This window comes from Varanus komodoensis, unplaced genomic scaffold (genome assembly GCF_004798865.1).
Source record: "Varanus komodoensis strain SLA01 unplaced genomic scaffold, ASM479886v1 scaffold1, whole genome shotgun sequence".
NCBI classification, from domain to species: domain Eukaryota; kingdom Metazoa; phylum Chordata; class Lepidosauria; order Squamata; family Varanidae; genus Varanus; species Varanus komodoensis.
The window spans coordinates 13,406,562-13,426,041 of NW_025335268.1; the positions used below are offsets into that span (position 1 = coordinate 13,406,562).

Here is a 19,480-nt window from a genome sequence, read left to right on the forward strand (position 1 = left end):
GGCCTTCTGACCAGAGCCCCCCTCCTCTTCCCCACTGTAGCATGTGGGCTCCCGGCCTCTTGCTCTCTTCTGTCAATGGCGGTGGTGACCGGTGAGAAGGAGGTGCGGTAGAGGCTGCTGCCACCGTGCTCACTGGCTCTCTGCCTGCCAAGCGAGCTAATGGTAGCAACGGTGAGAAAGAGGATGTGGAGGAGTGGCAGCAGCTGGTGACAGTGGCAGTGAGAAGAGCCAAGCTGAAGGAGGTGCCCACTGCGTGTTCCTTGCCCAAAGGCTCTTAAGAACCTGGAGCCAGTGCCAGATACTGCAGGCTACAGCTACCAGCGGGGAAGCATCCAACACTCTCCTTTTTTGGCTCTGAGAAACCTTCTGTAAGAAGAAAGATTACAGAGAATTCTTGTAGTGTTGTCTAGCAGTTACAGCAAAATGTTGAGCATCAATGCTTCTCGTACTGGCTTGTCACTGGCTATGCCACCACCATGTACACCTTTCAGTAAGTCAATCAGTAACTTCTGACTAGAATGCACCCATCCAGAAACTGAAAAATAACAGCTTTGGGAGTTACTTTAGGCAGAGTTCTCACCCAGCCTAAAGCTATGCAATTGTCTTCAGATGACAAACTATTACATCAAGAGTTGCACTAGATAACTAGCTGTGTTTTGCTCCCAGCTGAAGGAAAGATAAGGTTGTGATGTGGGGTTGAAAGCTGTTTGCATTAGCCTCATGCTGTCCAGACCTGATGCTCATAAAGCTGTTTAAACAGAATCTTAGCAGCATGAGCTGAAAATCTGACCGTGTAATTCTTCCGTGCCTCTTGGAACAGGAGCATTAACTCAGGGAGCTCTCCACTCCACTAGGTCAGCTCTGCCTTCCCACCAAGAGCCATGCCCCACCTAACAGTGTGCAACCGGCGGCTCAGCTGGACTCTGACCTTAGTGCTGGGGTACCTCTTTTATCTCCTCCTGGGGGCCATGGTGTTTCAGCTGCTAGAAAAGCAGGCAGAAGCCAAGACTCGGGACCAGTTCCAATTGGAGAAGCTCAAGTTTCTGCAAAACTACACCTGCTTGGATCAACAAGCCCTGGAGCAGTTTGTGCAGGTAAAAAGAGCAATCCGGATCTCATTTCTTGCTGAAGGAGCCCCTCTTGTCCATGCTGGTGTTATGTAACTTAATCTGTGGGATGGCCACCTGGTGTCTTGGCTTTGGACAGGGGGTTGGACTTGGTCTTCCACTCCTTCCAGTCCACAGATGCGATCATTCTAGAGACTTTGTGGACTTGAGGGCAGAAAACAGTAAACTAGAGCTAGCAGGGAACGCCAAGAAGATTTTAAAAGGCAATACGCTAACAGGACCCTGGTGCTGCAGAAATCATTCTGACAGTAGCCATTTTGACTCACTCCTGACTGGCAATGCTTATTTAGTCTGCTCTCTGTGTGTCTAACTCTTACTTAAAAGTTCCCACTGTGAGCAATGTCATCCTTGAAATAATGCTGTCATCCCAGCTCCCCATTTTACTCAGAAAAATGTTTACTATTTTAAAAAATGTGTTTAATTACAATAAAGGTCCATCATGTATTGTTGAACAGTAGCTTCTGCAGGGTGAATAATGTAACTTCCCAGAATTCAATTTTCAATATTTTCTAGATGGAAAAAGTTCCTCTTTCTTCCTACCCTTCCCTAACACCACAGAAGTGCATTCATTACTTGCAAGACGGTGAAGCAGAATATAGTTGTGTCTATGTTATGGTCACATGCAGCCTCACTTAGTGAACTCTTACAATGTTTTATGTTATTAATCTGTATTGTCACTTCTATATAGTAAGCATTAAATTCTAATTATTTGCTCTTGTACAACTTCCCATACAATGCAGGAGTGTCCAGGCAGCTTTTTTTTTCTTTCTAAGTAGGAATAACTGTGAAGCTGTCTCTGCCCACTGAACAGGGCTTTGCTGTCTTGTGAATTTGCCGTGTTATCACGTTGGCTGCATATTCTTTTCTGGCACTAGAACGTGCTAGCAGATATATACGGTTAACAGAAGCATGGCAACTTTGCGTGAAGGCAGTTTCCCCTTAGTTCTGTGTTGACAAGATACTGTGCTGCTTTTATTGAAAAGGAGGTTGCAGAAACATTACACACAGACACAAATGTAACCAGGGTACAAATCAGACACTCCCCCATTTGTCCGAAGACAACTGCAGCTCATGCCACAGTAAACGCACTCACAAGACACTGTTTTTTGTTGTAATGTTTAAGAGATGTGTGCATAATTTTCTAATGTTAGCTGTGGCTTGTTACCTGATAGGAATAATCACGGTTAGACATCTTTAATCAATGAAAGCGTAGCCATGCCTGAGACGTGGCACATGCCCTGAAGGCATCGAGGGAAGAGCATTGCAGCCGCAGCCACTGACTTGTGGGCAAACCTTGTGAATGAACTCTGTGTACGTCTGGACGGTACACATGTATGATCCATGTGCATGGCTATAATCTATTAACACATGTGTTATAAATCATGTAGTCTTCAGGCATGTGTACAATCTTGCACACAATCGGAGGTAAGTGTGCAAAAAAGAACTTGTAACCTTGGCAGTAGTGTTTGGCCACAGATTTTATTCTAGACAGGCATGCAGCCTATTCTCAGGGATCAATTGGTCACTCAGGATTTTTTTCCCAAAAATACACAATTATTACACTGCAAATTAACTTGTTGGTAATAGGCACTGTGTAAGGAATTCAACAGTTCCCATACAGAATTCAGTATACGACTAACTACGTACACTAAACTTACAAGACAGAAGATCAAATATACACCATCTAGCTCCACACATGCAAGATTCAAATTTCTTTCCGTGTCTACCTGAGGGCTGCTGCCTGTATTGTGCTTCTGGAGTGCTGCCAGGTTTGGCGCTAAGCAGCCTGGGGTTCTAAGGCTTCTGGGTGACGACAAGAGAAGATGGGCTGGGTGACAGTGAGGGCCATGAAGAGCACTCGAGGGTACTTTGAACACAAACGGTTCTGCACTTCCATCCAACAATTGGCTTTCCAGGTCATGCTGAAACTGAATAAATGCTCAGGACTATGCAGAAAAGACTGTGATGCTGGGAACGACTGATGGCAAAAGGAGAAGGGGACAGCAGAGGATCAGGTGGCTGGAGAGAGTCAGTGGGGCAGTGGGTGTGGGCTTGGGTGGACTCCGAGGGGTGGTGGAGGGCAGCAGAGCCTGGAGGAATGTTGTCCGTGGGGTCGTGATGGGTCGGGCATGACTTTGCGGCCAAACAACAACATGCAGAATATTTGCTGCAATGTAAAACCAGTGTGGAAAAGAATTACACATGAAATAGTATCAATCTGTGCTGTGACACAAGGACTAATAGGCAATGAAATCCTGCATGCTGTTTTGACATCACCATTTTGCTGTGAATTTTTAACATCCTGGTGCCTGCAGAGACGCCATGGCCTGTTAGGAACTGGGTCACACAGCAGAAGATGAGCCGCAGGTGAGATCCAGAGTTCGAACATTAGTGTCAAGATAAAATCTCTTTGAAGTTCGGACTATACTTCTAAGTTCGAACTGCAGGCACAGTAAAAAATATGTGGTTGCTGCGTAAATGTCATCAGCTGTGCATCCAAATCGCCTCTCGTTGTGTCTATGCTTTTTCACTACATGTCTTTCCTATCCTTTTGAGTTCCTTTTCTATTGTTCTCAGTGCCTTTTAACTTCCTGGCTTCTTGGTTCTTCTCACTTCCTCCTCAATCCTTTTCAGTGCCTTTTAACTGCTTTCTTGAGCCTTTTCTGCCTCACTACTCCTCACTAAAAAATTTAGACAGCAAATGCAATTTTCATTGTATTATACAGTACCGTACATATTTGCATATTTTATTAACTGTTTTCAAGTATTAATTAACAAATTTGGCATTTAATTGTGTTATTTTTACCTTAAATTATGCATATTTATTGTTTAAGTTTATTGAGATGGGTAGTGTTCAGGGTCTGGGAACAGATTAATTAACTTTCCATTATTTCTAATGGGGAACATTGCTTCAGACTACAAATGATACAGAGTGCAAACGCCCTCCTAAAACGAATTAAATTTGAAGTATGTGGCACCACTGCAATGCACTTGAATAATCCTGAAACTATTCAACCCCGCCACCCCACCAGTCTGTGGAAAAATTGTCTTCTGTGAAACTGGTCCCTGGTGCCAAAAAGGTTGGGGACTGCTGGCAGAGACAAGTGCTTTGTCCTTGAAATGCATTTACAGTGGTACCTTGGCTCACGAACTTAATCCATTCCAGGACTCTGGTTGTGACCCAAAATGGTTGTGACCCAAGTCAAATTTCCCCATAAGGTTCAGTGTAAATAAGGTTAATCCGTTCTGTAACTATCCTTTTAATCAGAAAAATGTGAAGCAAAGTGACAAAGAACAGAGATTGTGGCCAACTCCCCCCCCCAGCACAACTGCAATCGCACCCATCATCCCGGCGCGCTGGGGGCGGAGGGAGAGAGATGGGTGCAAATGCAGGGACGCTGGGGGGGAGAAACAGGTACGAATGTGGGCGCACTGGGGGGGGGAGATGGCCGCGATCGTGCTGGGGTGGGGGAGATGGCCGAGATCGCGGTTGCGCTCGTGCAGGAAAGACGGGCACGATCTCGGCCATCTCCCCCCCACAGTACAATCACGGCCATCTCCCCACTCGGGGGTGGAGTGGGGAGACGGCTGCGATCGTGGGCACCATCCAATGCAGAGTCCATGACCTGAGTCCAATTTTTTATGGAATTTTAGTTCACGACCCGATTTGGTCATGAACTGAGGCGTTTGTGAGCTGAGGTACCACTGTATTTAAAATTCTTATGACCCTTTTCGCTGCAAGGAATGCTGGGAGGCTTACATCATCTTCCTCCTGATCTCCAATGAACTTCATGGCCAACTGGGAACTGGGACTCCGAGCTCCCGCGTGCCTGCCCAGCGTTCTAACCTCTGGGCCACCCTGGCTCTCCTTTAAAGGACTTTGGTTCATTTACTTGGCTTCTCATTTGAAACCAGCAGTTTCAAACACATTAATCACATTCTATATTGTTCTAGTTCATTATCCCCCAACAATGTATTTTTAAGGGAGACTCCAGTGCACTCTTGTCCACAGGCAAATGATATATACAGTTCAGCCTCTGAAAAACTGGAGCATGTTTCCCTCTGCTTCTTAAAGAAAAAAAGCATAAAGCCAGGACACAAATAACGGTGCTGTTATTGTAAGGAAATTCACCTCTGTGGCATAACCATCCCTCATGGCTTTGCATTTTTTCAAGTACTGGCTGACTGAAGAAAAACACTAGAGGGCGCCAACATCTCAGCTATGACAGAGCCTTTCGCACTTGCCCACTGAAAACATCTAGAACCCTGATATATAATGTCAGGTGATGGGAATCCTTATCACCATCCTTGACTTTGTGCTCTTGCACTTTGACCAATGCACTTGGTGGATGCAGTCTTGGCTTTTGCAAAGCCCTCAGCTCAGCATCTTTGGAAATGCAGAGTGAGACCACTGGAGCATCTAGCTGGTCTGGGGGCAGGGGGTGTCACCCTCCTTGCACCTCTCCCATTTCAGTGGTGTGCAATTCAGTGGTTCCAAGAGCAAAAGCCTTTTCTTGGGCCACAGTCAATGCCAACCTTGGCTTGGTCTGATCACAACATGGGCTGCTTAATCACAGACTCCATAGATATAACAAAATTCCAGGAAGCCATATCAGTCCACTAGACAAAATGCAATGGCAACAATAGCATAATGCCTTAATTACTACCAATTAATAATTCACAAAGAAATAAGTTTCTCAGTTCATCAAAGCTCTTCATCAGGCTAGATATTGACATGAGGTTATCTAAGAACTCTGCAAGAATATGAAGTTCACATGCAGTTCTGCAATGTAAGACAGAATGTCCTTATAAATAATTTCTGTTTGCAAAGCTGAATCTCTGCACAGCAGCAGCGGCAGTGGTGACAAATGTGCTATCAAATACCTTAGTCCTGAGTGACGCATACAGCAGTCCTATCAAGGCCAGCATCTGGAGGCTCTGGCAGGATTGTCTGTTTCTGTTGAGATCCATCTATCATGGCTGCTCCAAGAGTCCAAGGACACAGGTTGGCTGGCACCACACTCCCCAAGGTACCACAGAGCGAAATGCCACCTTAGCTGAGAAATTAGCTGGCTCCTCTGGACTTTATGCATTTATTTAGCCCTCATTAAGATTCCATTCTTTTTACCAGATAAAACTGTTTGGGTTGAATCCAGCAGCTGTCCTTCTGTGCATGCAAAGGCTGTCAATCAGGGGCAGTTGCCATGAGCAAAAGCCAGGAGGCAATTTCACCAAGCCTTCCTGTAGCCTCCTGCACCTCCCCTTATGCTATTCAGGAGAGTCCATCCACTCTGTAGAGGAGAGTGAAAAACAAAGAGGGGAAGGGAACTGTTTCATGTACAGAAAGGACGACGCTGCAAGCTGTTAGTCCCAGGAGTCATGAAGGACTGTGTTACTGTATCCGGGTCAAAGGTAAAGGACAGGAACAGGAAGTATAAGAGCAATGTGATAGTGCCATTGGTAGTTATAGTGACTCCATAACATCTCCCCTCTTTTACATATGATTCAACAGTGTGTAAACAAGTAGACTCAAAACAGATCCCAAACAATCTTAAACATAACATACTGTACTATTAGTAAATAGGCTACAGATTAAGTCTATCTGGAGGTCTTGAAACTCGGTCGCTTCGCAAGGCCACAGGGATTTTGCCTGGTGAAGGCTGTTTAGTTCCAGGTGTTGATAAGAGACTGTCCTGTTTCCTGACTGGTGTGTTTGGTACAGAAGAACTTATGGGTATGTGCGGTTGCATTATTTTGTCCTCATTGTTTCCTTCAGATATGACAGTAGCCTTGTCTCTATATTGCTTACTTGGTCCAGCGGGACTAGGGGCACTGAACACCTCCGGAGGATCATGTGCAGGACTCTCATAAGTTTGTGAGGTGGGTTGTTCTGCCACTCGCAGATCCACTCGATTGTGATGGTAGAGACTGCCATCCACATCCACAACATAAAAGCGAGGGGCAACCTGCTGAACACAGGTACCCAGTCTCCAGCAACCAGTCCTGTCGCCAGGAAGTGGCTTCATACGGATTGGCTCTCCAATGCTTAGTTCTGGTAAATCTTTGGCAGACATGTCGTATGTCAGTTTGGAGATTTGTTTCCTCTGTCGCAATTTCTCCAGAACACCTGTAACCACACAAGGTTCGAGCAGTTTGTTGGCCACAGGCAATGGCGTCTTCAGTCTCCTTGACATCAAACGCTGTGCAGGACTACTGTCCATGCCTTCAGTTGGGGTGTTCCTCCAATGTAGAACGGCCTTCCATGGGTCACTACCATCATACTTGGAATTCTTGAAAAGGTTCTTCACTATCTTTATAGCTGATTCTGCTTTGCCATTAGCTTGTGGGTGCCACGAGGATGAGGTAACATGCACAAATCCCCAATCTGTAGAAAACCTTCTGAATTGCTCACATGCAAATTGGGGTCCATTATCGGAGATTACCCTATCTGGTAGGCCATGACGTGCAAATTGTACTTTACAGCGCCTGATTGTATTTTCAGCAGACAGGTCAGGAAGGAGCTCAATTTCCCAAAAGTCAGAATAGTGATCAACAATTAATAAAAAAATCTTGCCCCGCATAACGCAGTAAATCCATACTTACAATTTGCCAAGGCCAGGTGGGCAGCACATGTGACATCATGGGTTCTTTCTGTTGTGCTTGTGCACTCATTGCATGCTGAGCAACGACTAACAAAGTCTCTAATCTCATTCTGCATGTTGGGCCAGTAAAGGGTATCTCGTGCCTGCCTATAGCATGCTTCTCCACCAATGTGACTGGCATGAATGCGTTTCAACATCTCCGACCTCAAAGATTTAGGAATGATGACTCTTGGCCCCTTATATAGTATGCCATCCTGAATGCCAATTTCGTCTCTGAAAGTCCAGTATTCTCTCACAATTAATGGCACCTCTTCCTTTGAATCTGGTCAGCCATTCAGAACAACAGATTTAAGTACCTGCAAACTTTCGTCAATTTCTGTGTGCTGTTTTATCTGATGCAGTCGCTGAACTGTGACGTTTAAATAGTCCGAATGATTAATCTGTGACATGGCATCCAGGTCCTGTTGGACAATGCAAACTGTGTGTTGTGTACATTCAAATGTACCACCTGCTGCAGTAGGTCTGCTAACAGCGTCACTGATGTACATTTCAGGTCCAGGTTTATAAACCACATTGAGACAATAGTTTTGTAACCTGAGCAACATGCTATGTAAGCGCTTAGGTGCACATAAAAGCAGTTTCTTGAAAATAGATATCAGAGGCTTATGGTCAGTTTCTGCCGTGATCTTGTCACGACCATAAAGATAGTGGTGAAAGCGCTGGCAGGCAAACACAATACTCAGACATTCCTTCTCTATTTGTGCATAGTTTTGCTCTGTAGGGGTCAGTGCCCTTGAAGCAAAAGCGATAGGCTGTCCATCTTGCAGCAGGCAACACCCAAGTCCATTTTTGCTTGCATCACTTTGAATAGTTACCGGTTTTGTAACATCATAGTATTTAAGGACAGGTGTATCCGTGACCAAACGTTTGCTTTCCTGCACTACCTTATCATGCTTAGGAAGCCAATGCCAAACTGCATCCTTGTCCAGAAGTCTTCTCAAAGGCTCACAAACCTCTGAGAGACACGGTAGGAATTTTGCCAAATAGGTAACAAATCCTATGAAGCGGTGCAGAGATTTCACATTTTCCGGCTGCAGCATATCCAGTATGGCCCTGATTTTTTCTGGGTCAGCCTTCAAACCCTCCACTGAAAGGATATGACCATGAAAGCGGACCTCTTTGACCTTGAACTGCAGTTTTTTCATGCCAAGTCTCAGTTTCACTTGCCTACAATGATCCATCAAGTCCAGCAGTTTGCAATCATGATCTTGCTCTGCTTCTCCATCTGTATCACCACAGCCAACTACAAGTATATCATCAGCTATTGGTTCAATACCTTTAAGCCCGCCCAATAGTTCATGTTGTTTACGTTGATACACCTCTGGTGCAATTGAAACTCCAAAAGGCAGTTTGAGCCACATTTTCCTGCCCCAGGGAGTCCAGAAGGTTATCATGTAGCTACTTGCAATATCCAACTTACACTGTAAAAATGCGTCCCGGGCATCAACAACTGTGAACAGATGTGCTTTAGGCAGCTTGTACAAAACATCCTCAAGAGTTGGCATTATGTAATTATGTAATGAGATCGTTTCAGGGCCTGGTTCAAAAATTTGGGATCTATACATATCCTTAGCTTATCAGGCTTCTTTACAATCACCATGTTGCTAATCCAATCAGTTGGTTTGGTAACTGGTGCGATATGACCATCAGCCTCATACCGGTCAAGCTGTGCCTTAACTGCCTCTTCAAGGCCACTGGTACATTGCGTGGTGCACACTGGACTGGAAGGACACTCACATCAAGGTCAAAATGAACTTCCCCCGGAACAGATTCAACAGGCCCTGTAAAAACTTCACCAAATTCCTGTAATAACAGTTGTTTTGTCAAGGGCCGTTTAAATTGATTGTCCATCGCATTGAGCTCTGCAGGGATGGAGAAATGCATCAGCCCCAGATGCTCACAGGTTGAGCCAGATAACAGTGGCTTTTGGGAAGCTTCCACAATTTCAAATTCTAGCTTGTGTGTCAGTCCACGTACAACACATTCTGTCCGGAACAGTCCAAGAGATTTCATAATTTCGCCTGAGTATAACTTTAGTTTGGTGTCACTTGGCAGTAGAGATACTTCTGGTGCTAACGTCATTTTGTCTCTTAAGCACATCACATCACATGTTGCTCCCGAATCGAGCTGGCAGGATTGAGGCTTATTATTTAATATTAAAGTGACAAAGCATTTCTTTCCTCTGGATTGCAGAGCACCGATTAATTCACTGCTGTATATCATTTCAGGGGTGCGTGGCTCCTCCTCATATGCAAGCGCATCCTCCATAGTGTGTAATTTCCCAGATGACACTTGTTTTTTACTTGGCAAGCAAACTTTAGTGAAATGATTTGCTCTTCCACAAGACCTACAAGACTTCCCATATGCTGGACACTGCTCTTTAATTCTTTGATGCACAGTCCCACAAAATTTGCATGCTGTAGAGTTGGCAGTATTTGCTCTAAGCGTGTCTTGCTGTCTTTGCGGTTTGCTTATGTGCCATCGCTGCATTGCAAAGTTTATGCTGTCTCTCTGTCTGTCCTGTTCCATCACTTTCAGATGTCTGTCAGTAAGCTCTGCTGTACGACACGTTTCAATAGCTGTGTTTAGCGTTAAGTCGCGCTCTCTTAGAAGATGTCTGCATGTGCTCTCACTAGATATACCAAGAACAATTTTGTCCCTTATTAGTTCATCTTTCAGGGTTCCATATTCACAAGTAGCTGCTTTTTCTCGTAAGCGGGTAACAAAGTTGTCAAGAGATTCTCCCTCCTCTTGTTTGCAGCATCCAAACACATATCTTTCATAAATGACAGTTTTAGCAGGTTTGAAATAAGCTTCTAGTGCATCCAGAATGGCTGTAACGTTCTCCTGCTGCTCTGCTGAGAGGTTCAGATTGTGCTTATACACATGCCTGCATTCACTGCCCATGACTCTTCTCAGAGTGGCTGCCTGCATTGCTGCAGGTTTCGCATTCAGCCCTGTAGCCAGGGAATAATCCTCAAATTCAGCTCTGAAAGTTTCCCAGTTGCTGCTACCATCCCCACCGATTTTCATCCTTCTGGGGGAGGTATGCAATTCATGGCAGCCACGGGGTCGGTAGGCCTCACAGCCCTCCAGGAGCAGAAAACGCACAATGAACGGTCTCAAACTGTAACTCACAAATCAGTGCTGTGTCCCGGGGCTGTTGCACTCCAAACAAGAGGCTCTATCCAGATTCAAGTCACTTCTGACACCATGTTTCATGTACAGAAAGGACGACGCTGCAAGTGGTTAGTCCGAGGAGTCATGAAGGACAGTGTTATTGCATCCGGGTCAAAGGTAAAGGACAGGAACAGGAAGTATAAGAGCAATGCGATATTGCCATTGGTAGTTATAGTAACTCCATAACAGGAACTTGGCAAAAGTTGCTTCTCCTCTTCTGTTTACGGGAATGTCTTCTACATTGTTAACCTTCAGTAAAAAAGAAGGCCTTCACTGAATTCAACCTTCTGTTGAATTCAAACATGAGAAATACAGTCAATCAGCAATCAGGTACTTGCCATGCGACTTCACAATACTAGGAACTAGATACAATCAACATTCAACTGGTATATTTCCCATCCCATTCAAACATTTGACAGGTATCTTTTCCTATCTCCTCACTAATCTGTCCTGATCCTTAGCCAGTGGCCTTTCTACTCCCTTCCACACTATTTAGACCATGATGACAAGCAGAGAAGAGAGGTGTGCCTGAAGTTGTCCAAACAGCTCAGATCTCAAGCAAGAAAGCTTAAGTCAGGCAGAGGAATCTTCCCAGGACCATAATATAGCTGGCTTATGATCTTGCACAAGCTCTTCCACACCTTAGAGAGCTGCACCAGAACTAAGGTGCTTCTAGCAGTGCTGCTTAGATCAGCTGATTTGCACGTGTCTCTTCCCAGCCTATGAATAGGACGGAACTTGTGAACCTGTGATATTATACTTGTGCTTTATTACTTAGCCACAACACTCTCCTGTTTGCTGATAAGTCCATTCTTCTTTCCTTTCACCCAAAACGTTTCTGCTTCAGGTTATTATGGAAGCCTGGGAAAAAGGCATCAACCCAGAAGGGAATTCAACCAATCCCAGTAACTGGGACTTCAGCAACAGCTTCTTCTTTGCTGGGACTGTTGTGACCACCATAGGTAAGATGAACTGTGGGGTTTGGCTTGTCCTGTGACTCTTTCCTCTTTAGGCTTTTACAAATTTTGCAGGGAACCTCTGAATTACATGTGACTGATGGTACCAATCACTCCTGGAACAATCTGCTTCAGAAGTGTGTCAGACATTGAAAGGTATATTTAAAAAGTCATATATTCAACCAACACCCATTTTATGTGTACTTTTTCCATGACTAATTTTCTAGAATAATTGCCCTCCCATAGAATGAGGAAAATGTCAATTTTGCATGTGTAAAATCTACTTTTTGCATGAACATGGAAGTAAAAAGTTACCTGCTGTGCCAGTATAGAGCATGAACCAACCAAAACTGTGTTACTGGCACAATCCTATGCATGGTTAGACAGAATAAAAGGCCTATAACTTCTGGCGTGGCCCACTTAGCAAGCATGCTGGAAGTTGAAGGACTTTTCCCTGTTTAAACATCCATAGGATTGTGCCTAAATCCCCTTGATTTCAATGACGAATATGCTAGAAATTTATGGGAGCACTCAGTTCAGTTGGATCATGGCCTTCCTCAATAGTATTTGTAACAAATTAGGAGTAGGAATTAATTTCCTTTATATAGAAGGAATACACTCATGCACACACATAGTTGTGTGTGTGTATTCATATGTCATCTAATATGGTTACTTGCAGAAGTCAACCAAGTGCTGAGCCCCCACTAGAGAGCACAATTATTTTCTTTCCACCTTTCTTACAGGATATGGAAACTTGGCCCCCAGCACAGTACCTGGGCAGGTGTTCTGTGTATTTTACGCTTTGTTTGGAGTGCCCCTTAACCTGGCATTTCTCAACCAGCTGGGGAAAGGGCTCAGTGCTCACCTGATCAACCTGGAGCGATGGGTCCACAAGCCAGGCCGAGCTCGGGTAATGTTGCCTATTCATCATTGTTGTTTTCATTACTTTTTACGGATGATGTTCATGTCTCATCTTAGAGCAGGTGGGGTTGCCTTAGACTAATCACACCTCATAGGGCAGTTGCTTCCTCTCTTAAATCCAGGGAGGTCAGGAGGATTGACTGGTTTTGGGCAGGGCAGTTTCACAAGGTAGGCTGAGTTGTCTATCCTTTTCTGGAAGCTGCAGGAGTCAAACTGCGCTTGCCATGGGATGAAGTTGTGAAAGGCTCTCATGCGGCTGTTTCACCCTCAAAAGGGTTGGGTTGTAGGCATCTGGGCAGCAAGCATGAATAGGAAGGAGCGGAGAGGCCCTCTCGAAAGCTCAGAAGGCCTCAGCCTGGGTACCGAGACAGCTGGGGCAACATAGCCACCTCCACTCCCCATGCCTTCCTCCATCCCTTTTGCATGATCTGTTAGTTCTGGGAAGTGGTGGGTTGTCCTGAATAAAGGATGGGTACCTTTACAGAGTTCATACACAGTAAGTAACTTTTGGGATCCAACACAGTGTTTTTCAGACACCATCGGCCCAGTCTGTTCCCACTCACCTGGCTGCTACATACCCTCTCTGCTGACACTTCATCACCCCAAGTGCAACAGGGCGTGGAAAAGAGGTGTGAGGGACCTTCAAGCAGTGGCCCACAAAAGTTCCACAAGGCTACCAGTGGCTACTGTGTCCTTTTTCCTAGTGAATGCTTGCCCAACATGAAATGAGAACTGAACTCACCGCATGCTAGGCTTATCTTGATGCCCAACAGCCCTGTGCCCCTCCCCATGCCTTTTATCTAAGGGTTTTAAAAAATTAAAATACTTTTAACTAGGTGGATGGTATGTTGCAAAGTAAAGTGCTGCTTTTCAGTGCCATCTTCATTGGGGTCAAAAGAGTGACTTTGCGTTTTGGAGCTCTGCACCCAACTCTGCCTAGGACTTCAGTTCTGTGATAAGTTACTTTTCTTTTAGTCTCACTAGTTTGCCTTTTGGGAAATGAATGTTTTGTGACCAGCCATGCCTACCATGGTAGCTTCTTCTGAATGAGCAAGCCCTGCATGGCAGCCATTTTGTAAAGGCATCCATGACACTCTCAAAATCCCATATTTCTCCTCTGACTCAAAAAAGGTTAGGGACTCTAATATCTCATCAATAAGACCCCACTTTTCTTCCAAGCCTGGAACCTGGGATAATGGCAGCCTTACCCCAGCCTTCCATTAGGCATCAAACATATTGAGAAACTGCCAGACATCTTGTGACCTCTTAGCACTTCTAAAGACAAATGCAACATTAGAGAATAAAGGAATCAAACCAGGATATGTGGACACCTTCCCTTAGCTGCAATGGCTTGCATGAATATTGCCAATATGAGATTTCCTTTATTTCTATCTAGACTGGTAGCCCTCACTCAGCAGAGCAGCTTGTCCCCACTGAGAATTTTGAGTAAAACTAGTTCCACCACTTCAAAAGCAATAACAGATGCCGTCATTGAAATAAGTAGAAAGGTAAAGGTTTCCCCATGACATTAAGCCCAGTTGTGTCTGCCTCTAGGGGGCAGTGCTCATCCCTGTTTCTTAGCTGAGGGAGCCAGCGCTTGTCCACAGACACTTTCCGTGGTCATGTGGCCGGCATGACTGAGCGCTGAGGCACACAGAACACTATTAGCTTCCCACCAAAGTGGCACCTATTCATCTACTCATACTTGCATGCTTTTGAACTGCTAGTTTGGCAGAAACTGGGACAAAGCAACGGGTGATCACTCCGTCATGTGGATTTGAACTGCCAGCCTTTCGATCAACAAGCTCAGCAGCTCAGTGGTTTAACCCACTGCACCATCCACATCCCATCGAAAGATTGGTGGTTGAGGGAAAGAGTGTGAGGCCAGGAGAAGGGGTATGGCCATCTGGGGACTGAGACACCATCTGGCTTCTAAGCAAACACTCCTGCTCCCAGCAACAGAGGCCATGCACGCATGCCTCCGATATCCACCCACTCTGCAAGAAGACTGTGGGCCATGCATGCCTGGTCCTCTGCCGCCAGGATCACACCCCCACCTCTGCTACCAGGAATGCTCCTGCTGTGTGTGTCTATGGAAGGTATGGGAGGCAGGGGCTACAGCAAGGGGGCAGCAGGGCTGGCCTGAGCCCTCTCCTCAAGAGGCCGGTGGACACAAACAGAGTTGCGTTCAGCCCAGTGGATGCTACCGAGCTGAAATGCAAATCAGGATGAAGGAAAAAATCACACAATGTGCTTTGGGTTCTCCGCATTAGGCATTTGCGGCTGCATTTCCAACTGGAAAGTAAGCCTCCCTTGAATTCAGGGGAGTTTATTTTTCAGCAAACATGTAGAAGCTTGCATTATTCATTTCCCAGTATGCATCAGGTTTTGAAATTCTGGAAACGGGGTGCACATTTCTGAGTTTAAGGTCATAAATCAGAGGTAAGGAAGCTTTTTGGTATAACCCACAAACTGGTATTTCTTCTTTATTTTGATTTAGTAGGAACAAAGATTCCGTGTCCCAGGATTCATGGGAGCTGCATTCCTGAACATGTTCTAGCTTCGTTCCATTCCATTCCAGAGGCAAAAGAGGGCAGGTTCTTGTGATGAAGAAGAGGGAACTGCAACAAATGTGCTTTGCATGACAGTTCCCTTCTACACAGCCCTGTCCAATTTTGCTTCTGGCTGCCCTATACCCAAATCACAATTTTGTCCAGACTGCCAACCCTGTACTTCTCATACCAATGTTACCAACATGGTTCTATCAGCAATCTGACCACTGCCTTCCTAATTAAGCTTTGCAAACACAATGTCCATAAAATGGATGTTTCTAAATGCCGACCTTGCCACCCTCGCCAGGATATGTATGAAAGTGGATGTATCACTTCCACTTATAAGGAAAACAAATACACAGGAAATAGGACAGTGAGCAATCAAGAGAAATTCTAAACCTCAAGATTACTATTATTAATTTTAATTAAATCTATTTTTTAAAAATATCAGACTTCACTGGGCTTGAGGATTCTCCCAGCGAGACGAAATGCAAGCATCTGACTATCCATTTCTGCATTCTGTTTCATTCCCTCTTTTTGTTTTGTCAAGTTCACTTCCCTGGGGTTGAGGCAAGGGACTTTTCACAACCATGGGCGATTGACATGGAGCTCTGCTACATGGAGGAAGTCTTTGGCAGCCTGCACTTGGGACCCCTAACCTATGGCGGCAGCCTTTAACTAGTGTTTGGCTGAGAGTGCTCTTTACTCTGTCAACCAGATAAAGTCATCTTGGATAGAAGCTGGTGCAAATGAATTGCCATTTCCCCTTATGCTTTCCAGATCATACAGGCTCTGACAATGGTGTTCTTTCTGACTGTCGGCACTCTGCTTTTCCTGGTTTTCCCACCTATGATCTTCAGTTACGTGGAAGGCTGGACTTATGGAGAAGGCTTCTACTTCACCTTCATCACCCTCAGCACCATAGGCTTTGGAGACTATGTAGTAGGTAATGAAAAGAAGGGTGGTAACATATTCGGACACCAACAGTGTTGGCTAGAATGGTTATTCCCCAGGGAGGAAGATTAAAAAGTGCCAATAGGGTGCTGCTTGTCCTGTTTATCTAGACTCCTGCAAGTCCCTTGGACTGCAAGGTGATCAAACCTGTCAGTCCTAGAGGAGATCAACCCTGACTGCTCTTTAGAACTAGATTCAGATACATTGCTCTCTCACTCTCAGTCCATTAGGGGAAAGATCATAGTGCACTGACAGCGTGCAGGTTCAATTCTTGGCATCTCTGGTTGGAAAGAGGCAGTAGCAAGGAATGGGAAACACCCACCAGAGCCTGCCACCCTGGAGTTCTGCAGCCAGACTGAACAGGCAATGCTTGGCTAGCTGGACAAAGACCTGGATATGCTATGAGGCCGCTTCCCATATTCCAGTCAGTGGTTTTCAACCTTTTCACAACAAGGGACCAGCAAAGACAGGAAAACATAGAAACAGAGCGAGTCAGAAGGGGCCTCCTGGGCCATCTAGTCTGACCTCCGGCACCAGCCGGCTCCGCTCACGACATGCCCACCATGTGGACGTCCAGCCTATCCTTGAACACCCGCACCGATGGGGCCTCAACAACCTCTCGTGGGACCACTGAAGAAGAAGCAAAAAGCACCATACACATAATACAGTATTCTGTGTATTCGTTTCCAAACACAATACCAAAAAAAAATTGAAACCAAGCAACAAAAAAATGCCAATAAAAGAACAGTGTGGCTGCCAGCTGGCTCCCACCAAGCTGTCTCTCCCCTCCCCAGCTCCCCCTGGTGGCACCAGCACACACCAACCCCCCGGCAAACACGATGCCAACCCGGGGAGAGGTGGTGGAGCACAGACAGCCCCCCTCCATGGTGCTGGTCCATGGACTGGTGGCTGAAAACTGCTGATCTAAGTAGCAAGTCTCCGGGGCACTGGCGTCCATGAATACAGGCTAAGTGCAGTGGAGGGCCCATCTGGATCTCACTCAGGTCGGAAGTGGCAAGGCTAGGCTAGGGATGGAAAGTAGCATGCTGGGATGGTTGTCAGTGATTGTAGACCAAGAGAAATGCAGGGTGGAGATAATCAGGCTGGCCACGCACGTTTTGCAAAGGGCAGTGCTCCATCCCCTAAGCCTATGGTATATTTATTTTATTTATTTTATTTATTTATTAAAACATTTCTATGGCACCCCTTGCCGAAGCCTCAGGGCGGCTCACAGCATAGAATAAAATACATATTTTATACAGCATAGAATAAAAGATTGAGTAACCTAGAAAAAGTCACACCATATTTAATGTGTGGACAAGTGTACTGACTTACATGGGAGGAATTCCCACTCTTTACCTGTGCAGCGTTCATCTTATTGGCATATTTCTTGAGATCACGGGGGAACTAAATCTAATGTATGGGTCTTCTTGGATTTTTCCCCTAGGCACAGATCCTAACAAGCACTATATCTCCATCTATAGAAGCCTGGCTGCAATTTGGATTGTTTTTGGCTTAGCCTGGCTCGCTCTGATCCTCAACCTAGGGGCTGACCTGATGGAGAAATTCCTGCAGCTGAACTGGCAAAAGCCCAATCCAGCCACTGTGGAGGCAGGTGCCACCAAATCAGAGGAAAATCCAGAACAGCCTAGGATCTGCATCCCCAGCTGACTGTAGCTCATGGATAGGCAACTTCAAAGAGAACTTCTGTATCTCTTCCCTTATGTCCACAAAGCCAGGTTTGTAAGACATTTTGCATCAAACCCACTGTGTGTGAGTAATTTCATAAGGGAAAGGAGATTTTTTACCCCAGAAAAGAAGAATCCCTGTGAGTGAATGTAGAAAGCAGCTAAATTAAGCCAGTCGAGAAAAATGAACTGAAACTTGCCATACATTTTCCATGAAACCAATTCCTTGAGCAAACATAACTGCAGCCTACTATCAGATCAGACCATAATGTATGGTTGAAATAGTTGACATCATCAAGGTTGCTGCATAGCATTATTTTTTCCTCTAGAGCTAATACAATGAAAACAAGAAGCAGCTACGCCCACCATTTTATTTAAGCAAACTGTGAAATGATGACTGAAGTCTCTTAAACAGCTTTGACCTTTGTGGTCAATTTTTATATGCATTATGCACCTGGATTCACCTGTGAAGAAATAATCAGGCACATCCTGGTACCAAGTTCATAAATCTTGATTGGGTATGTGGCAATCTGCTAATTAAGCCCCCTCCCATCATGTTTAGGTTTACTTAAACACTACACACTTAGAGTTACTTGAATCTAAAATGGCCCATGGGGCATTCCCACTGGTTTCTCTTCCACTATACTCTGGGTCAGAGATCAACATTCTGGGAATCCAGCTGGCCTAGGCCAACCAGTATTCAAGGGACTTCCTTTCCCTGTCCCTGTCCTTCTGCCAATATGGATTCGGCTTCTGCTACTCAGAATGGTGCTCATTCTGGGTAGCAGAATGAGTGCACAACTGCCGTATGAAATGTTTAAAAGATTCAGTCAACAGCTAAAACGAATGACAAACCAATTTTTATTTACAGCATGTTGAATAGAGAGCAAACAATTTAAAAGGTAGAATGCATGCAAGCTTCAATTCCTGCTTCTACATGCAAAAGCAGAAGCCAGCTCTGCCTATTACAGAGCATCTCCTGCATGTTTTTAAACACTGCCCCTTTCAGTTCCTCAGGATCTTGTCAAGAGGTGGCATGTTCACATCACTTAGACAGAGAATAAGATGAGAACCTGCAGAATCTTACAGGAAAGGCCACTGGATTAATATGAATCACTGCACTTTACTGTCTCGTGGCATCTCCTGGATAGGTTGGGCCAACGTTGCAAATGCCACCAAACCACCAACTTCTTATGAACAACAATACCAAATGCTGCCTGGGTTCTACGGTGTGCAGTTTTCACCTGGATGTTCCTGACAGGTGACTGAGTAGCTTCTATGTTAACTAGCATGGTTTTTACCTTCCTTGCTCTGTCCTGCCGTTGGCGTGTATCCCATTGGCCACCACTCCTGACATTCAATTCGATACAACCAACCCCCTATCCTTACCCTTGAAACTCTGTTTCTGTCTCTTATTTCAAGAGAACAAGCACTGGGACA

The 19,480-nt window shown here is 45.2% G+C and overlaps 1 protein-coding gene across 1 annotated transcript; it reads left to right on the forward strand.

The window, feature by feature from the left end:
- The first annotated feature begins 881 nt into the window (after positions 1-881).
- On the forward strand, positions 882-18,023 carry LOC123033701 (potassium channel subfamily K member 16-like). Its single transcript, XM_044450433.1, has 5 exons — positions 882-1,094; positions 11,817-11,931; positions 12,669-12,835; positions 16,179-16,344; positions 17,800-18,023. Exons 1-5 carry the CDS (start codon positions 882-884, stop codon positions 18,021-18,023), a joined length of 885 nt encoding a protein of 294 aa, XP_044306368.1.
- The last annotated feature ends 1,457 nt before the right edge of the window (positions 18,024-19,480 follow it).